This window comes from Calypte anna, chromosome 3 (assembly GCF_003957555.1).
Source record: "Calypte anna isolate BGI_N300 chromosome 3, bCalAnn1_v1.p, whole genome shotgun sequence".
Lineage (NCBI taxonomy): Eukaryota > Metazoa > Chordata > Aves > Apodiformes > Trochilidae > Calypte > Calypte anna.
The window spans coordinates 34003698-34024050 of NC_044246.1; the positions used below are offsets into that span (position 1 = coordinate 34003698).

Below are 20353 nucleotides of genomic sequence, written 5' to 3' on the forward strand. Positions count from 1 at the left end.
TGCAGCACTAAAGAACTGGTTTTGCGTTGAGGAACAGTAGATGGGTTTTGCAGTGGCTCTGGTCTCACTCCTGTGGCTCTGGTGAGCGCTGGGAGAGGGCTGGAGCCGAACTCTCCGCTTCCCGGGCTCAGGTCCTTCTTCTTCAGACCCTGTTGCAGGAAACGTAACCCCGGTCTCTGCTGATCAGTGTCATCTCACGCCTTTTTGCCCGGGGATAAACCGCACTGTTGTTTGAGTTAGAGAAGTTTACTGACACTTCCCTGCGCCTTCTCAGGCCGCCTGTGCAGGGGTGGGGGACGGTATTTACCCAGCGGAACGGGAGGCGACATGGGGAGGGAGAAAGAGAGGGAGGAAGGGAGTGAGGGAGGAATGGAGAAATGAAAGAAGAAAAGAAGGGAGGAAGGGCGGAAAGGCACAAATGCACTCAGTGCTTCCGTGTGACACCAGCCTGGGCAGTCTCTCAGATTGGCTTCCGGGGGCAGTGCCGGCTTCCCCAAGATGGCGGCGCCCAGTTGTCCCTGAGCTGGGAGTAGGTGACTGCTGCCCGAGTCCGTGTCGGGCACTGGCTCCCCATGGCGCTGAACAGCCGCCGCTGCCTGCTGCTGGCGGCCGGCAGGTTCCAGGCAGGTGGAGCGGGTAAGCTTAGCCTCTGCGCGGCTCGCCGTGCCGGCTTTTCCCGGGAGATCCGGCAGCTGGGTGCCTTGGCAGGGCTGCTCCGCCGTGCAGAGGCTCCGGCCTGAGCTCCCTCCCGCTTGTGGCGGCCGCTCCGGCTGCTGCGGGGTGAGGGCGCTGCTGGTGCGTCTGGCGGTGCGAGCGTCCCTCAAGGATAGGCCCTGACTTTCACCCTGGTGGGGGGTTGTCGCTGCCTCTCTGGGCCGAAAAATTGAGTAGCAGAGTGAGTTTGAGAGCCTAATTCCAATTTCGTCTTTGCTAGAATTGATTGCTGACGATGAGTATGACGATTAGGATCGGGGATGTTTAACTTGTTATTTGATAGGATGCTCATGGGATCTGTGTGTAGTTCACTATTTCATGAAGCCTTTATCCCAAGGATCTTCTAATCATGCCTGAACATGTATTTCATGCATGGTTCTTTAACCACAGTTAGCCCTTAAACTTTGCATTTTTAGCTTACGGCCCATCTCATAAATGGGCCATAATCTTTTTTGCATTGTATTTATTCTGTTGTCTGCATTAAATTTTTTAAAGACTCTGGGGTTTTATTTCCTGCTTTCCCTCAAGGTCCTTCTTTTGCATCAACTACAAGCAGTCCCAAAACTGAGACTGAAGTGGACACAAGTGAAAATGAGATCGTTGCCCCAGACTTTACAAACAGGAATCCTCGGAACTTGGAGCAGTTGGCCCTTGCTAGGAAGGAGCGTGGCTGGAAGACAACATGGCCAAAGCGTGAATTCTGGCATAGGTGAGTCAGAAAGTTGCCAGGAGAAACAGCTAAAAAATCTCAACAGGTGTAGTTCCTACAAAATGAGCATTTGGGGCTGTTGAATCAGTAGCCCCCCTTAGTTGTTCTTAATTAAAAGGGTATCTTCTGCAGTCAGAGAACAGTGAGCCAGCACCATGTGAAAGCATATGTCTTTAAGATCTTTCCATTTCTTGCTCAGGTAGCAGTAATATTGCTTAAGTAACTGCTGTTTAATTTAGGATTTTAGTAGTCCTGTGCACTGGAGTCTGGGGTGGGGTTTTGTTTGTTTGTATTTGGTTTTGTTTGTTTGATTGACTGATTTTAGAAAATGCCAATTGCTTGTTCTCTGGAAAATGAGTTTATTTTAAGATTGGGAATCAAAATTATTATTTTGTTTGTGAGGAAACAACCACACCCAGTTTGGTCATACCTGGAAACGTGGTATTGTCTCAGTGTAATAAGAAATACTTGCTCCTATTGCTGTATGGTTGTATGTTATGGCTTATGGAGAGCTGCCTGACAAGTGCTTGGCTTGGAGTGAAGACTGGTGTGAGGAAGCTTAGGGCTGTCACCTGCATAACTGGTGAAAATCTGCTTTTGGAATTTCACTCTGTTGAATTGGTACAATTAGCCCTATTTTGTGTTCTAATGAAGTAAGTAAAAACCTAGACAACAAAATAGAAGCGATATTAAGGAATCATTGTAGTGATAGTTTCAGTTCATTCAGTTTTACTTTAAGCGAGTCACACAGTTAAGCATTGGGATGTGTTCTCTCTTTACATCTGGAAAAGACATCATAATCCCATGTTTCCATTGCCTTCTCTCAGGTTACGTCTTGAGCGGACACAGCATTATGTAGAAGCCTTTGTTGAGCGCTGTAATGGGGATGTTGTGGTATCTGCCTCTACCCGAGAATGGGCCATAAAGAAATACCTGTACAGTCCCAAGGGAGTAACAGCATGCAAAAACCTTGGTCGTGTAATGGCACAGCGCTGTTTAGAAGCAGGAATCAACTTTGTGAACTTTAAAGCTGTTATCCCCTGGGAACGTCGTTGTGATTCGGCAAGTATCCATTTCCTGAAACTTACTTGGCCTTGTTTTTTCTTTTTAAGCATTTATTTTAGTCCTCCTCACAATTAGTTTTTTACATGGATGGACAATCCCTTCTTGTAATTCTCAAAGGAGTAACTTTGACAGGCTGCAGTTCCTGGCATTATGCTTCAGTGAGGCTGCTAACCTCTGTCCCTTCAGTAACACATCCCCACTGATATGTCTGATGACTTTTCTTTGTACTTACTGCTGTCTGTCTGTCTTTTCAACAAGATTAAGGAGTTTGAAAAAGCTATGGAGGAGGGTGGTGTTGTTCTGCGTGAACCCCGAAGAATCTATCAGTAAATTGGAGACCCCGAGGAAAAGATTCAAAGGAATAGTGATCGCTGCTTTAGGTGCGTATAGAAGGACAGTGAAGGCCCAGCACTGGAGAAACTTGGAACTTAGAATAAAATGTTTCTCAATGCATTGAAGTGTGTCACATTCTTGATTCTAAACCTTCAACATCTTTCTTTTAAAGCTAGTATATTCAATGTTGTAGTTAAACCTAGCAGGCTTAACAGAACTTGAGAATTCACTTTGGAATTCAGTAATTTTCAAGTATATTTTTGGGTGTTTTTAAAATTTATTTATTGTTTGGTTTTTCCTAGACTGAACTCTTTGAAATGTCTGATCCATGTATATGGCCAGTCTAATTTTGCAGAATACAGTAATTTGTATGAACGTTCACAACTGTAATAAAGTTACGTGCGAAAACTTGGTGAAAAGATTCGGCTCCCCTAACTCATCTTGGCAATTAAGAAGCCCCCTTCCCTATTCCTGTGCCTTCCCGCTGCCTGCCTGCTGGCAGAGCTCGGCGGCCCTGTACAGTGTCAGACACGTCTCAGTCTTTCAAGTTTCGAGCCTTACCGCCGCGCTCGGGTCCCGAAGGGTTCCGCCTTCTTTTTTCCAGAGGTGCTCCCGCCGGGGCAGCGCGGGGGAGGTGGGGTGGCGGGGGTGCCGGGCCGGACACGCAGGCGCGTCGGGCCGGGTCACCGCGTCGGGGTCTCGCCATGGATGTGGGTGCGGCGGATTTCGAGCGTGGTCTGCCCGTGATGCGGGGCCGCATCCACCGCGCCGCCTTCCTGGGTGAGCCCGGGGAGCGGTCTGTGCACCCTTAGCAGCCGGATAAGCCCGGCTGTCCGCCCGGCTCCCGCCCTCGGGAGGGGGCGGCGGGCCCTGCCAGGCCAGGGGCAAGGGTGTGGCGCTAAGGTGTTACTTGAGCAGTTAATGGCGGTGGCCGAGCGAGAAGATGGGGTTTATAACAGGCAGCAGAGGTTGGAAAGCGAGCCCGTCCTGCGGTGCTGGTTTCGGCTGTGTGTGCCCGGGGCTCAGGGTGTTAGTTACAGGTGAGCAGACTCCAAGGGGTAGGGTAAGCCCCGTCCGGGGAGTGCGGTGGGGTGTGTGGGTCCGTTCCTCACCCTGCCTCACTCTGAGGGAGTGGGAGCATTCATTTGCCTTTCCTTGAGCTTCCTGCCGGTGGGTTTGAAACGGAGGTTCCAGTGAAGAGAGGTGTTCAGAAATTCTTGTCCTGATGCTGGTGAAATGCAAGCTTCATGCTTCAATTTTAGTCTTTTTTTTTCTTTTTTTTTTTTTTTTTTTTCAATGTTCTTTCCACCTTAACAGCCCTTGATATGGAGTTCACTGGCTTACATTCAACCTTCTCACAAAATAACAAGCCCAGGTAAAGCTGTTGGACTTGAAATATGAGGGAGACTTGCTGCTCTGGGCTTTGTGAGAAAAACCTGTGCTTTGCAAAAAACCCTGTTTCCCCCTTCCCCCAATTCTGGTTTTGTTATAGTCTGTTTGACTCCCCTGTGGAGCGGTACCTGAAGGCCAGGCAGAGCGTGCAGCGCTTCACTGTTACTCAGCTTGGTAAGTCCTGTTCTGACACAGAAAATAACCTCCCAAGTCCCGAGTCAAAAGAGTACTTTTGCCAACTGGCAGGCTCTTGAAGGTAACTCAAGTCTTAATTCACTTGTTACAGAGACATGTGTCTGGCTAGGGTTTTATTTTTCCCCTCTGATTGCTGTCCACTTTTTAATATTCTAAATAACGTAAAGTCAAGTGGGCTGTATTCTTACTGGTCTAAATTTTTTTCATGCTGGAAGGTTGCATGTAGGTATGGTACAGGGCTTTTAAGGCAGAGGATGCAAGCAAGAGGTAGTTGACAGCAAGTCATACTCAGGGCTGTGTTATTTGATACAGTGTATGAGTAAGCAGACTATCAGAGGAAGATGAAGGCCAGTGTCTCTGATGTTTCTCCAATAATCAAAAAATCTACTCAAGAAAGAGCCTGTGGTTGTGGAAGGTTACAGACCTATAACAGCCAGCGAGACGCCAAGAAACCAGCACCAAAGCCATTTAAAATACTGCTCAAAGCCTTAGGCTATTTAAGATCTTAATGTGCTTTTTAGAGATTAATAGAAAAAAGAACCTAAGTAGTAAAAAACATGTTTCAGTCCTTTGGTGCCTAGCTTCTTTGGAATGAATACAGCTGTTGTAGTGTAGGTGGACTGACAAACTTGGAGATTTTGGTCACCAACCCATCTCTTCAGCCGGTGGTCAGTCTGTTTGCTGTTTAATCAGATTTGACTCCTTTTCCCACTTAGGACTAAAAGCCTGGCCCTGTTCAGCCCTCAGGGAGCTGGAGAGTGGCCTAGAATTTGCTGTTAATTTTGCCCTGTGGCATCAGTGAGTAGAAAACATGGCACTCCATCAGGGGATTCCCACATGCCTTAACTAATTTTCACAACATGTTAGGCATCCAGCTAAATGTTACCATTTCAACAAAAGCTTCTCTCTTGCAGGGCTGGCAATATTCTTAAATGAAAATCCAAACAAGTAAGTACAAAAAGCACTTCATGTTACAATGAAGAGAGTGCAGTTGAGATTTCATGCAGAATTCTCTTGGGAGGAGGTTATTTCTTGTGATTATCTTCTAAAGAGATTTTTTTTGTTTCATTGTAGGTATGTGGTGCATTCATACAACTTCTTTCTCTTTCCCTCGACACTGGGAGTTACAGATGTTGAATTCACCCTCTCTGCCTCTAGCATTCAGTTCCTGTCACGTTATGGCTTTGACTATAATAAGGTATGTCATGTCTGTGCCAGAAATCTAGAACAGAGGAAGCCTGAGCAATTACAGGAGAAATGTGGATTAATATTCCTAAGTTAATATGCTCAGTGTTTCTAGGGTAGATAGCATCTTGCTGAAGTATGAATGTATCATGTGGTTCATTATCAATAGGGAGAGTGAGTGCTGATCTTTCTCAACTGTCATAGAGGCAATAACCACATCTTTGTCAGCCTAAGACAGATTTCCTGACCTCAGAAAAAGAAAACCTATCTCTGGTGAGCTGAGGAGTTACTAGACAGACCCCAGTGGGAATCTTCACTAGCCATCAAGGTGTGGAAGTCTCAGTTTACCTACATCTTACAGATTGCCACATTTCCCCTAAAATTGAGATTATATCATTGCATAAGAGCACTGTTCAGCTATTTTGACTAGGAAGCACCATGATATCTTGATACTTGAAGTACAGGCTGGGTGGATAATGGTTTGAGAGAGCCCTGAGGAGAATGAGTTGGATCTGCTTGTTGATGAGAAGCTCACCATGAGCCATCATTGTGCTCTTGCAGCTCAGAAAGGCAGCCATATCCTGGGCCGCATCAAAAGAAGTGCGGCCAGCAGGCTGAGGCAGCTGACTCTTCACCTCTGCTCTGGTGAGATCCCACCTGGAGTACTGTGTCTAGTTCTGGGACCTACAACATAAGAAGGACATGGAGCTCTTAGAGCAAGTCAAGAGGAGGGCCATGAAGATGGTCAGAAGGCTGGACCATCTCTTCTATGAAAACAGGTTGAGAGAGTTGGGGTTGTTTAGCCTGGAGAAGTCTCCAGGGAGACCTTCCAGTATCTACAGGGAAGCTGGAGAGGGTCTTTTTACAGGGGCATGTAGTGATAGGATGAGGTGGAACAGGTTTTTTGATGGGCCAAGGCCAATTTATGAGGTTCAACAAGGCCAAGTGCTAGCTCCCATACCTAGGTCACAACAACCCCATGCAGTGCTACAGGCATGGGGAAAGAGTGAATGGAAAGCTGGAAAACCAGAGGAGGAAAACCAGAGGAAAACCAGCCTGGGGATGCTGTTTGACAGCCAGATGAATGTGAGCCAGCAGTGTCCCTAGGTGGCCAAGGCCAAGAGCATCCTGGCTTGTATCAGAAATAGCGTGGCCAGCAGAACGAGGAAAGTGATTGTTGGCCTGAACTCAGCACTGGGGAGGGTGCACCTTGAGTACTGTGTTCAGTTCAGGCCCCTCACTACAAGAAGGACATCAAGGTGCTAGAGTGAGTTCAGAGAAGGGCAGTGAAGCTGGTGAAGGGTCTAGAGCACAAGTCTTATGAGGAGCAGTTGAGGGAACTGGAGCTGTTTAGTGTCAAGATGAGGAGGCTGAGGGGACACCTTATTCTCTACAACTACCTGAAAGGAGGCCCTAGTAAGGTGGGTGTTGGTCTCTTCTCCCAAGTAAAATAGGACAAGAGGAAATGGTCTGAAGTTGCACCAGGGGAGGATTAGGCTAGATACTGGGAAGAATTTCTTTACTGAAAAAGTAGTCAGGCACTGTAACAGGCTGTTCAGGGTGGTGGTGGAGTCACCATCTCTGGTGAGATGTAATCTGTAGACGTGGCACTGCAGGACATGCTGTGGTGGGTATGGTTGATTTTTTCTGGGTTGATGCTTGGACTCACTGATCTTCAAGGTCTTTTCCAACTGTGACAATTCTTTGATTCTGTAATCTGATAGAGGGTAAATAAGATTAGATATTGGAAAGAAATTCTTCACTGTTGGGAGTGTTGAGACACTGGAAAAGGCTGTCCAGAGGAGTTCTGGAGGCCCCATCCCTGGAAGTGTTCAGGGCCAGGTTGCATGGGGTTTTGAGTAACCTGGTCGAGTGTAAGGTGTCCCTGCCCATGGCAGAGGGATTGGAACTAGATGATCTTGGTCCAACCTATGAATCTATGATCTCATTAAGGAAAAGGTAAAAGTAAAGCAAAAAAAAATTACTGCAGTAGACAAAAATCCTTTTCTTTCCCCCATACATAAACACATCTTTTATGTAAGAATGCATCTTGGATTACCTGCAGTTAATATTTTTGAAGAGGATATTCTGAGAAGGAGGAAGAGCCGCATCTTTCAAGTATATGCCAGTTTTGGACCTGACTAACCTGCTGTCCTCTAATTTGCTGCTAAAAAAGTCCAGGGAAGAGTCTGGCATTTTGTTGTTTTGTTTTTTTTTTTTCCCTTGCAGTTTCTCAAAGATGGAATTCCATACATGAATGAGGTACAAGAGAAGATGCTCAGTCAGCATCTCTTAGAGGGTAGCTGGAAAGTCAGCAGGTGAGGTCTGTTCAGAGAGGTGGCTCCTCATTACTGAGTGTATTCACAGCTCACCTTCACTCAGATTACTTTTTGCAGAAATATCAAAGCATATTGGTCTGAATGCCTTGACACCAGCTGTTCCAGTATGCTGTGGTCTGTCTGAAGGGAGGCCAAGACCACAGAATACAGTCTGGAGAGTTGGGTGAATGTTGGGAAGTAATGTTTCTGTGTTCCCACAGCAAGGCACAAGGCTCCATCTATAAAGAGCTTCTTCTCACACTCTGCCTTTTTCCTTTTGATCCTGCTTTAGCACTCTGGACAGGGATGTGCTGAAGAAGGCAATTGATGAAGTGACCTGTTGGATAGCTACAGCAAAGGAAGAGGAGACTATGACTTTGCAGGATCTGAGTGGTATGGAACAGGGTGTCCTCTTAGGTACTATACTTCTGAATCTCTGAGGTTGTCATTGTCCTTTACTGCCTGTTCTGCTCTGTTAAGAGTAAAAGCATTTGTGCCCATCTGGCCTTTACAAGGATTTGCCCTTCTCTATGCTTCAGTTCCTGTCAGGCATTCATCCCTTGTCTCTCTATTTCTGCTCCATTGGGGTGGTCAGTCTTTCTGCAATGGAAATGGATGTCAAGGTGCTTGGAGCATGCTTCATAGTAGCTTCCTTTCATTTGGTCCTTCTTCAGAGCAGCAACTGGAGAATTTGCAGTTGCTTGTTTTAAGTCCTGGGTGATCTCTTTTTTGTTTGTTTCTTGTTTGTTTGGGGGGAGTTGTTTGCTTGGTTTTTTGGATTTTGTTTTTTCTTTTTTTTTTCCCCTTGAAGAAGGGAAAGGCAGGTCTCCTTTCAGAGTTTGCTGCTTCTCATGTGGAGCAACAAGGAGACCAGTGGAGACATATATGTGCCAGTAGAGATAAACAGGGTGCTTACCGCCTGTGTTAACTTTTTGAAGCACTATAGCAGAGCTGAGGAACATCTGTGCTGGTTTGGATGATTCAAGGGAGGGGGGATTGTAGCACAGAGTAGTTTGTATGTTTGCTTATCAAAAACAGATCTTAATCCACTAGGTCAGGGAATAACATTTTCTGTCCTTCATAACCTTTTCTGCATTTGTGTACTGATATTTTAATAAGGTCTGGCAATGGTGAGCACCAGTGACAAGAAAGACATTTATATAAGTAAGCAGTAAGACTGATCAATGTGTCTTTTTGCATGCTGTTTGGAAGAGGACTGTGTTAGTTCCTTGTCAGCAGTAGGGAAAAATGCATTGGTACCTCTTGTCTGTGCTTGGCTTTTGTGTGTATTGCTCTGAAGCCTTTCAAAACCACAGAAGGTCTTTTTCAGAGTATTAGCCTCCCTTCTTCTTCTCAGTCAGTGTTTTCCTTTCTCCTGTGTCATCACAAAAGCTTATTTGCCTGAGATGCTCACTGTGACTTTGTTTGCTTTGTTTTTTGGAGATTGTTGTTGGCTGTGTTTGGTTTTGTTTGTTTTTTGCTGTCATCACGTATGGTAGTGTAGAAAGATCCTACATTCAGGAGTATTCTCTGTATGCTGAGGGAGAACATCAGGTCAGTGCTTCTGTCTAGAAAAATGTGGTTTTCTAAACAGGGTTTTATGCACATCTGAAATTTTTACTATTTGTGTTTTTGGTTTTGATCTCAGGATATCAGATGATTGAAGTTCAGCTGGTTCTGAGACATGCTCTCCAAAATGTATGGACACAGCCTCTTGGAGACAGCAAGGTGAGATTGAAATGTGGACCATTTGAAAAAAAGGTTCCTATCAAGACAGACAGGACTGGCATTATTGCAGGGGCTCTGAAATGTTGCTTGCATTTTTAATGATGGGATCCAGAAGGAGGAGAAGACAATGACAAAGGAACATTCTGGGAAGTGTTGATTGTGAGATCCCAAGAAAAGGGATCCAGAAAACTGAATAACTGACTTCTGTTTGTCCTCTAGCCACAAAATACCTTGAGCTGGCTGTACTTATTCTTTATGTACTTCTGGAGGGACCCTCTCTATGTCTCCAGACTTTGTTACATCTCTCCTGCAGCACCTCCACAAGAATGTACAGTTTTTAGCCTTTTTTTTTTGTGTGGTATTCCTTTGCTGGTTTTGCTGCCATTTAGTTGCTTTGAAGACTTTTACTCTTATCTGTTACATGGCTTGCTGTTTTGCTATTGCTCTTTAGATCTGGTTCAATATTTTCTGTATTAAACCTGCGACTGACATCTCAAAACATGCTATGAGTAAGATGCAAGTCAATTGCTTAGAAGTAGATCACAGAAGTCTTTTTTCTTGCATTAGTACTATTTTGATCTGATAATCAGTGTCAACAGAGTGACAGATTTATCCAGCCTTCTCTCCTGAAGCATAGCCTTTGGGGACTCAGTTTATTTGACTGCTGTTTGGTTTTGGTGACATGAATTTACCATATTGGTGTCAAGTTAAACTGAATTATGTTGATCTGTGCTCAAAATCCCCCCTCATGGTAGGAAGCATCCTCTTAACAGGAGAAGCATTAATGCAACACCTCACTAGCAGGTCTCTTTTGGAACTGGGTTACTGTTCTCCATACAGAAGAGAAATGATACAGTCCCAAGGTCCCAGGGGAGGCATTAGTTCTTCCTTCCTATCCTAGGAGCTGAACTTGTCCTCAGCATTGCTGAAACCCAGGAAGCAACCTACATAAAACTAGCATGGGAGGCTGAAATAACCAAGGGCTGTTCTTTTCAGGTAATGGTGAAAAAAGTGAGTCCACAGCATCGTCAGCTTCTGGAGAACTCTTCTTATGACTTCTGCCAGAAGGATCTCATTCTCCTGTCTGCTCGGGGCTTCACCAACCTCTTCCAGACACTTGTTAAAGCCAAGAAGGTAAAATGTCTGATCCCTTCTCTAATTTTTAATCTCTTTTTGATTTGCTGTGCTCTATGTAGAAGGATGGTAAAAGGTAAAGTAGTAATTTGTATTAAATGACACAATGATTCAGTGTGATCACCCTGTTTAGTTGTCAGTAAAAGAGAGATGAATTGTTAGACTGCAGTCGGGGTTAGAAAAATAATTTGTCTTAAACATTACATCTTCTTACTGACCAGGCTCTGCTCCCAAAGCATGCTCAGAATTGTTGGTCCAAATACTAGATTTCCCCATGTTACTCTTCTATTACTCCTGCAAACCAAGAAGAAGCCAGAACCCATTCTGCAGTGTGTTTCTTCTGTCACTTGGGAAAATGCAGCAGTCCACAATGTTGAAAATCCTTGTGTTGTACAGCATGAGTCACCATCAAAGAAATGCTTGCCTTTTGGGCAAGTTATGCTTTTTAACATGTGACAGACTAGTTTATTGGGCCATGTGGACCATTAGTGTAATTATGTGTGAAAATTCTTATTATCTTTATGCAAATCATTGAATTAATTTCAACTTCAGAAGAGTATGGGTGATATGCAGGCAAAGACTGCCCCTCCCCTTGTGAATCTGATCACTGTTAAGATGTGCCAATGTTCAGCTGAACTGAGAATCCACCTAGGTCCTTGGGTCCACTGGAAATAGAATAATGCTGAGAAAATACTCTCTTCAGCGAGCCCACGAGTCTGACTTTTGAAAGCAGGGGCCCTTTGAACATTATAGCTTGAATAAATTTTTAAGTGTGGTTGTGTGGATGTTGTCTGCTGAAGGAAAGGATTACAGCTGTTGAATATGCCTGAAGCTGGTTATCTCTGTGCACTCTTCAATATGTGCTGCAATGAACTGTTATGTTTATATTCTTCCTGTAGCCCCTGGTGGGACACAACATGCTTATGGACCTCATGCATCTTCACGACAAGTTCTACAAGCCCCTTCCAGGTAATTCTGTACATAGCTGGTGTCCCCAAGCTGCTGCCTTTGCACTGGGGATGGGACAGTAAGCACAGTGGTCATTTGACACCCAGCCACACCAGTGCTTAGCAAGCAGCAGTGCTAGTTGCCTCATCTGAGCTTTAACTGCTGGAGTGGTGCATCTTTCTCGTGGCTTCACTTTACTTTTGTATTCCTTTGAAATACCACTGAGCTTTTCCTCAGCGATACAATATCTTTTTCCACATGTCTTACTTTCAGAAAGCTATGAGGAGTTTAAAAGGAACATTCATAACCTGTTTCCTGTCCTCATAGACACCAAGACTGTAACAAAATCCATCTGGAAGGTGAGATGCAAAGGTCTTTTTGGAAATTAAGTTTATCTTTCACCCAAAAGAGAGGATATCTTTCCTTAGCACTCAGTGTTTGCAGAACTGGGACCAGTACTCAGTGTTGCCCTGAGACATGCTGATTTTTAGATCTAATTTAATGAATCAACAGTATCAGTAAATGAGTTGTCTAACCATGATATCTGTCTTGGTTGGTTTTCTAAAACATTCTTCTTTTTTAGCAATGTCTGTTTCCTCGAGCATCTAATCTTTTGGAGGTTTATACAGTTTTGTGCAGGTAAGTAGTTGGCTATAAAGCCTTCAGCAATCTGTTTGTATTCTTGTGAAAGGTATTTCAAAATCAGTCATTTAATTCATTGATACTTTCCAAATGTTTTTTCAGTTGCTTTCTTTTCTTTCTGGATTTAAGAGCAAATTATTTGTTCATCTTTCTCATAAAGTAATTGCGGAGTACACTATTAGCTCAAAGTCACTTCCTGTATGTTACCTCCATTACTTCATTGCTCACAAGTTTGTCTTGCAGATAGATTTCCATGCAGCCTTAGAGTTGTATGTTGCTTACGTCGTATTATGAAATCAATTTCAATCTTCTGTGAAAATACACCCAATTTTGAAATGCCAGCTCCCAAGAAAGAGTTACACTGAACCCAAAGTGGTAGCTAAATACAATGTTCAGATGGAGCACATTAGTATGTCGTATCTCATGAGCTTAATTATGATGTGGCAGAAGAGTTCTCTTTTTTACACTTCTTTTGTGATTAAATTGTTTTGATGTCAGTTTTGCTAAAAGCCCCAAAAGTTCGCCTCTTTCCTCTCACCCCCTACTCCCAAGAAGGAGATGCAAAGTCAGTGCTTATAAAAACAGTACTGGGGTTCTGGTTTGTTTTTTCTCTTCTTTATTTTAGCAATTTCAGACTGCAAATTCTCATGAGTTTTTATGTGTGTTTGTTCTTTCTTTTATTTCAGTCATTCCATGGGGATCTGTTTGCTAATTTGTCCTCCAGAGTTTCACATTCAAATAGAACCCTCTAGTCAACCATTTCCTTGGAGTTTTATTTTGATTATTAGTTCTTTTCACATTTTTTGTATGCAATTAGAGCAGACTTACAGCTTAGGAGGTTTTATTTGGTGAAGAGACTGAGGAAGTATTTAACTTGAATTTTCAAGTTTTCAGGAAAAAATCTGATAGATACTGAACTAAGTATCTTAGACTTTTCCTAGAATACTACCAGAGTTCCTTCTAAAGTCTTCATTACTATTTTCTGAGATAAAGCAACAGGTCACTAGAGGACAGTAACTTGTCTCTAATGTAATGAGGAAAAGACAAAAATCTTACACATCCACTTGTCTTCAGCAGCAACCTAAATCCTGAAGATCCAATGTGCCCAGTGATAGCTTTTGCAAGTGACTGCTCAAGATACAGTAAGTTCTTAAACTAATCTGCAAGGTCAGGTAGCTAAAAGGGTTTTGTTTTGCTCTGTGGATATCCTCATGCAAAGTATGAGTGAATGCCAGTGGTTCTGCAGAATTTGCACAGTTGCCAACACACATTTTTTGTCCAGACCCAAAGCCTGGGCTCCAAAATGTCATGTGTTCTGCATGTCCCTGGTACCTGCCAGGGTAATGCAGGGCATGTTTGCAATGTGCTACTGAGCTGGGCTAAACTGAGCTCACCTGCATAGAGTTGGTAGCCCTTGGAAAGGGTGAAGGGAGGTGGTCCTAGAATGGGAAACAGTGAGAACTAGTGGCAGAGAAGTCTCAGAAAACAGCAGGAGCTCATTGGCTCATGTGCAGGGTCAGTGGTGCTGTGTGTGCAGGAGGTTGTGTTCAGCACATGTTGTGATACCTGCTGCAAGGCAGACATTTCCTGGCTTTTCCTGGCTTCTCCTGGCAGCAGGGTGTCCTGCAGCACAGGGCCTCCTGTTCTGAAATGGTTCCCATACCATCAATAATGTATACAACACAGTTAGGTTTAGAACTTCATAAAAGTTAAAATTTTTCATGTCCATCTTGCTAAGCTTTTCAGCCATTCATGTAGCTGCTCCTTTTTTGTTGGTATTGTTTGTGCTTGGTGGAAGCATAGATTTTCTGTGAGGTGTAAAAGTTTCAGGGCAAGGAAAGAAACAGAGCTGAGAGGGGATGTGGGGAAAACCCCAAAAAATAACAGTGATCTTAAGAATTTTAGGATACTGCAGTGGAGCAGTTTCTATAGCATGCTAAAGGATTTTGTTGGGCACTTACAGCTGAGAAGAAATCTCCTCATGAGGCAGGCTATGATGCATTTCTCTGTGGTTCAGGTAAAGTGCTTCTTAACACTTCTTCAGAGTTTCTGTTGTGTCTTGGTGGTTCCTTTCCTGCTCTGTGGCTCTATTTGATACTAAGAAATACTTGTTTGTATGTAGTGCGGTTCTCTTGGTAACTTAGATGCACTTTAGTAAGTTTTTGCTTTACATTTGTTCAGTTACATTTCTTTAACTTGGTTCTAATGTCACCTCATTATTCCTCATTCTAGTTCTTCTGAAGTCAGCTCATTTGCTACTGTGCAGATCCAGAGAGTGAGTGATGTTTAAATGTTTACTGAAAATGGCATTATATGAATGGGTCCTATGGAAAGCAGTCATCATTTTGCTCCATCTGATTTTTTTCTTTTGAAGGCTGACCTTCCTTTTGGATAAGAGAAAGTGTTACTGGAAATGTCACTGTTGTAATTAGATTTTTATTTTATAAATCCGAAAGTAGTAGCTTTATGTCAAAGCTGACATTTTAAAAGTTAAGTCAGGGGCCATACAAGGCTCAGAGGTTGGGAAATGGCGTTGTGACTCCTTTATCCTTGAACGCTCTCCCAAGTTCAGTTCACTTGGGTAAGGGTCAAATAATTTTCCATTGTTTCCATTTTTGAAATCTGTGTGATTCAGTGCTTTCAGTTAAGTTCCTGAGAGGCAGCTGCTCAAATTCCTTCCTTTGCTTGCAGCTTTTTTTACTTCTGTAGAAGATACCAAGATCTGAAATACCTATTATGTCACTAGTTGAAGAGCTTCTTCGGGAGCTCTGTGCTCCAGAGACTGTGCAGCAGTGCAGGGCTGGAGAGATAAAACTGTTCCATTTTGTTTTCTGATGCAGTGATGGAGTGGAGGCTGATCCTTCTTTCTCTCAGTATCTCTCCGTGTTAGCTGAGTACCTGAACAAAGTGAATTTCATCCGAGGTGGTGTTTCAAGCATTGTGCGTATGAATTGCAGGTCTGTGACCAGCTTGCGGGGTGCATGGCTCAGTAGCCTCATTGATGGCTTCATGAGAGGAGAAAATCCATCAGTGCCTTGGGCCCACCTTGGCAGAAGTTGTTGTCACACAAATGACAAGGACTGACCTTTCAAAATGGCAAATGAGTTGAATTTCTGCTTTGTGAAATGTGTGGACACTGTTTCCCGTGAGATGGCATTAGTCAATTTGTGTTGTCCTAATTCTCTTTGCTGTTTCTCTGGTGGTTTCTCCGTGGTAATGTGACAGTTTGCTTTTATGACTCATGTATAGAAGAGCCGTGGGACAAAAGAAAAAAAAAAACAACAGCTGTGTTACGCAACCTTTTAATTATATGTCACATTTTGCGTATTTTTTTATTATATTAGCGGTGCATCTATAGTATTTCTGATTCAGATTATGTCTCATTATTGTACATTTTCCAGAATTTTTCTGGGGAAGATGCTCCCTGCCAACATCCTCCTGCCTTGGTTGTCCATGTCCGAGGCTGGCCAGGGCTGAATGAAAGGCAGATTTACCAAGAGTTTAAAGCTCTTTGTCGCTTTGATGTCAGGCAGCTTTCAAAGAACCAGTTCATTCTTCTCTCCAATAAATTCAAGCAGTAAGTGACCAGAAAGTCTTTAATATCTGTCTCCTGATCTTGTTTGATCCAGGCCTTCAGCCCATCCTTCGTCTGCTGTGCTTTATCTCTTAGATAAAGAGATTCCTGTCCTGAGCTGTGGGATGCTGTAAGCAGCCTGCAAAGCCTGGCTCATGACATTTGCTTTCATTACAGCGTCAGGCTTGTCCTACGGGATTACAAGCAGCACCCTCATCTCCGAGTTTCCTTCTATCGCCACTGGAGGCACTCCCCGAGTGTGAACTGCCTGCTGCAGTGAGTGATGGGCATCACGGGAATGGGGAGGGGGAAAGGCATTCCTCTGGGGATGCCAGGCCTTGTCCCAGCAGCAGAGTGCCACTTTTTGGCAGTGCACTTCTGCCAAGCCCTTCGGGAGAGCAAGGGGTATAGAATCATAGAATCATAGAATTGGCTGGGTTGGAAGGGACCTCAGAGATCATCGAGTCCAACCCTTGAACCACCGTTGCGGTTACCAGACCATGGCACTGAGTGCCACATCCAGTCTCTTTTTAAATATCTCCAGGAACGGAGAATCCACTACTTCCCTGGGCAGCCCATTCCAATGCCAGATCACTCTCTCTGTAAAGAAATTCTAATATCTAACCTAAACCTCCCCTGGCACAACTTAAGACCCTGCCCTCTTGTCTTGTTGAAAGTTGTCTGGGAAAAGAGACCAACTCCCTCCTGGCTCCAACCTCCTTTCAGGGAATTGTAGAGAGCGATGAGGTCTCCCCTGAGCCTCCTCTTCTCCAGGCTGAACACCCCCAGCTCCCTCAGCCTCTCCTCATGGGATCTGTGCTCGAGTCCCTTCACCAGCCTGGTTGCCCTCCTTTGGACCTGCTCCAGGACCTCGATATCCTTCCTAAACTGAGGGGCCCAGAACTGGACACAGGATACTTGGGAGCTTTCAGCCCTGGATGACTGGACTTAAATCCTGATCCTGATAGATCAGGGAATGTTTACCACAGGGATAGCACAAAACCTACAAGTGCTGCCATAACAGAGGGTATCTATGGTTCTGGCTTCAACAAGTTTGAGGAGAGGGAGGCAGTGTCTCCTGAGTGTGGGATGGATGTGTATTTTTCTACAGCTCAGTAGTAGGAGAAAGTTCCAGATTCCCCTCTCCTGAGGTGAGAACAGCGATGTTCATAAAGGGTGAATTTCTGGCCTGACAGTTCAGAAAATAATCTCGGTGCTTAATAAATACAAAAAACCCCCCTAAATTTAAGTCACCTAACAGCAGTTTATTATTCTTGCCCCATAGAGTCTCCAGTATTGTGGCACTGTGGTCTCTTTTGGCCTTTGTACTTGGAAGAGCTCCTTGATGTTCATTCTAAAGGACTGCCTTACAAGATGAGACACGAGATACTTATTTTTTGTGTTTGTGTATGTTTTGTTTTGTTTCATTCAATAAACTATGAGAAGAATAAAAAAGCTATGAATGGTGGGTTTAAATTGCTTTTTTGAAAACGTGTGTTTAAAGAGGTAATGTTTGTTTCCAACTTGTCATATTTTGTAATCTGTTGAAAGAATTGTTCCCTCCTGAAGAGGGAGAGATGGTTCTTTCAATGCCTAATTTAGTTTGATCCTCTGTTGGTTCTTTAGAGCTATTCATAGCCCCAGTTTGTTCCCAGTGCTTGTGCTGCTGTATAAAACACGTTTCTGATGAAGTTTGGAAAGTTATTAAATGAAAGGGGCTATTTTTAGCTTCAGTTGTAAAGCAGGGGAAATGTCACCATTCACCAAATTAAAATGGGCAGAGCTGATGGAGAAAACACTGGGATCATAAGAGATTCTGGGGTGTAGTAAATAATTTGCAGTGCTGTCTGTGTCATGCAGTGGTAATTTCAGTGGCTGAGGAGACACACAGATAAATGAAATTTGTCAGCTTCTAATATGTAGAATATACACAGATCAGGTGAGCTGGCACATGTTTCTGTTGGCTTCTCATGCACAGCATGTGAGCAGCCCTTCATCTGAAAATGTCATGAGATGAGCTTCGTTGTTCAGTTTCTCCAATATAGATGGAGTATTTATGAGGCCAGGGATTTGGTATTACCCCAAAATTTTTCTTATTTCCTTCTCTTCTTAGAAGCAGCCTGCTGCTCCATGGTTTCCAAATAGTGATCCCTAGATTTCAGCAGCCAGATCTAATTGGATGGGTGCCTATGATCGTCTGATAGAGGTGATTAAAGGCAGATTCTATGTAAAAAGGGAGTTGCTGGAGGGGCCCTAGAGCAGCAGCATGGAATTGTGCTGTGCCTGAAGGTTACGTGCAGTCGGCTGCCAACTTTTTGCTGCTTTGTTGCTTGTTTGGAGAAAAGGGCAGAGTATCTTCACATGTGGTTCTTGAGTTCTGTGCAGCTTGTGGTTTACAGCTTGTATTTCATAAGACAGCTCCTAGTGCAGCAGTTAACTGACTTCTTGATGACCTTTTTATAATTTCTTTTTGGTAACCCTTTCAGCGATGGGTTTCTCTGTTACACTGGTACTTGAAGGAACACTGTATCTCCCTGTTTATTCTTTCATGGTTTTCTGTCTTTTCATGTCATTAGGCCCCCCTCTTTGTGTCAAGGAAAGCACAAATTTTGTTGTGTAGATTTGGGAAAATTTTTGCTGGGTGTTACATGCAGCAGCATGTATTTTCCCATAAAAGCAGCTCTTGACTTGTGATCTCAGAAACACCAATGCTTTTGTTCTCCCAGGCCTGGATTCAGCTAGATACTTAGACATGGAGAGATGCAGCCTCACTTGCATCTAGTGTTTACAGTGTGGGGATCATGCAGATACAGATACTGTTATCTTTGAAAAGCACAGTAGTTTTTTAAGGGAATATGCACTTTGAAGGAACAAATAAATTGTCTTTAAGTTTTTCACCCTTTCTCCCGTTCACTTCTCTAAATGGCACACAAATAATATATTGGTTTCCTGCAGTACTGTTCTCTGTCTTGGTTCAGCCTCCAGAGAAACACACTACTCTGTGGCACAAGTGAATAATAATCCTTTCACCCCTTTTTGAGAAATCATCTGTGGATCTGACCATGCTACTTCCTTTCCAAGGGATGGACATATCTCACGTAGCAATACAGTGCTGTGAATAAGGAGACTTGGCCTCCCTCATTAGAGCTGGGAGAACTCACAAGTAGCAATTGCTGTAGATCTACGAGAAGTCCCTGCTAAAAATCAGGTAGTTTACACACAGTGCAACTGTATGAAGAAGGAATGAGAGTGGGTTCAGTATATTCTGATCTCCCTCACACTCTCTTGCTGCTCAGAGGCTTTTAACAACACCAACAAGATGTACTTGCAGTCAGTTCCCATGAAACAGGTTAGCTGGGGGGCTAGTCTAGCAAATCAGACCTGCAGCTTTTAGCTGTGGGAACAGATCTAAAGGTTTTTCTGAGCAGCTGTAGATGAAGACAAAATCTCCCTGAACATACCAGTCTGTCCATTCCAACCTGAGCTGTTGCTTTTACTCCAAACTAGGGAATTGTTATTAATTGTTATTAATTGAAATTGGAAATAGCAAAAGTAGTTCAGGTTTTGCATGTTCCTGCATGCCTTCTGCAAGGAGTGGGGGGTACTATTGATTCTTGTGAAGCAAATTCAGAGTGGAATTCTACCATCTTGTTCCTTCAAGTTGTGAAGGTGTGCTTTAGAAGTATAGCCCTGCAAATGAAATGCTGCAGGTTAGAATGCATTTATTTCCAATTACAATTTGATTTTTTTATACAATTACTTTTTAAAAAAAATGTTCAAGATTAAATACACATGTTTTGACATCTCTGCTCCAGTGGGAAAGCCTCTCAGGGCACCTCCTGTTTCTGAACACCCAGGAACCAAGGAACTCAGCATTGTCTCAGATTAAAAGAAATACTGTCACACCAGACTGTTGTGGTGAAATTTTATTTTTATTGTTGATTTAAAAAAAAAAACCCAAACAAAACAACAACAACAAAAAAACCCAAAACCAAGCAACCAACAAACAGCACTGTTCAATCATGAAAAAATATCTATGGATCCATACATGGAAAAGCTAAACTACTTTTAAATATTCCTCAAAACATTGTTCTGACTGCTTGTGGCTTCAGTGGTGATATGCCAGGCACAGTCCTGGATTGGAGCAGAGCAGGATTTGCCTTTTAAGAGTCAAGGTATTCTTTTTATATAGAAGAAAATTGTATATATTCCTCTGTCCTTTCCAGTGGTGCAAATCAACAGTTCTTTATCTTATGCATTTGTTTGAAATGCATCCTAGCTGAAACCCTTGGTGGATCTTGGAATGGTGAGGATGCAAAGATCTTGCTGGATGAATCAGGTGAAACAATCCAGTGCTAAGTGCTGGCATCACTCACCCCTTGATGTGAGAGAGCCTGACACGCCAGAATGGGTTTG

General features: G+C 43.6%; 2 protein-coding genes across 2 annotated transcripts; both read left to right on the forward strand.

Moving 5' to 3' along the window:
* The first annotated feature begins 473 nt into the window (after nucleotides 1-473).
* MRPL18 (mitochondrial ribosomal protein L18) lies at nucleotides 474-2941 on the forward strand. Its single transcript, XM_008490184.2, has 4 exons — nucleotides 474-636; nucleotides 1243-1423; nucleotides 2251-2485; nucleotides 2747-2941. Exons 1-4 carry the CDS (start codon nucleotides 573-575, stop codon nucleotides 2816-2818), a joined length of 552 nt encoding a protein of 183 aa, XP_008488406.1. The 5' UTR covers nucleotides 474-572; the 3' UTR covers nucleotides 2819-2941.
* A 584-nt stretch (nucleotides 2942-3525) lies between these two features.
* Nucleotides 3526-17310, forward strand: PNLDC1 (PARN like, ribonuclease domain containing 1). Its single transcript, XM_030447892.1, has 19 exons — nucleotides 3526-3601; nucleotides 4139-4196; nucleotides 4314-4387; nucleotides 5323-5356; nucleotides 5483-5606; nucleotides 7823-7911; nucleotides 8204-8304; nucleotides 9560-9639; nucleotides 10636-10773; nucleotides 11673-11742; nucleotides 11995-12080; nucleotides 12305-12360; nucleotides 13438-13505; nucleotides 14327-14380; nucleotides 14596-14638; nucleotides 15204-15303; nucleotides 15765-15940; nucleotides 16115-16213; nucleotides 17223-17310. The coding sequence occupies exons 1-19, from the start codon at nucleotides 3526-3528 to the stop codon at nucleotides 17281-17283; spliced, it is 1587 nt and encodes a 528-aa protein (XP_030303752.1). The 3' UTR covers nucleotides 17284-17310.
* Nucleotides 17311-20353: the final 3043 nt, after the last annotated feature.

Excerpts from the sequence above, each read along its gene's own strand:
- MRPL18 (XM_008490184.2), top strand. The coding sequence starts at position 573 with ATGGCGCTGAACAGCCGCCGCTGCCTGCTGCTGGCGGCCGGCAGGTTC. Across the intron at positions 637-1,242 it reads GTTCCAGGCAGGTGGAGCGG|GTCCTTCTTTTGCATCAACT; the intron begins GTAAGCTTAGCC and ends CTTTCCCTCAAG. Across the intron at positions 2,486-2,746 it reads GGGAACGTCGTTGTGATTCG|ATTAAGGAGTTTGAAAAAGC; the intron begins GCAAGTATCCAT and ends CTTTTCAACAAG.
- PNLDC1 (XM_030447892.1), top strand. The coding sequence starts at position 3,526 with ATGGATGTGGGTGCGGCGGATTTCGAGCGTGGTCTGCCCGTGATGCGG. Across the intron at positions 3,602-4,138 it reads CCACCGCGCCGCCTTCCTGG|CCCTTGATATGGAGTTCACT; the intron begins GTGAGCCCGGGG and ends CCACCTTAACAG. Across the intron at positions 10,774-11,672 it reads CACTTGTTAAAGCCAAGAAG|CCCCTGGTGGGACACAACAT; the intron begins GTAAAATGTCTG and ends TTCTTCCTGTAG.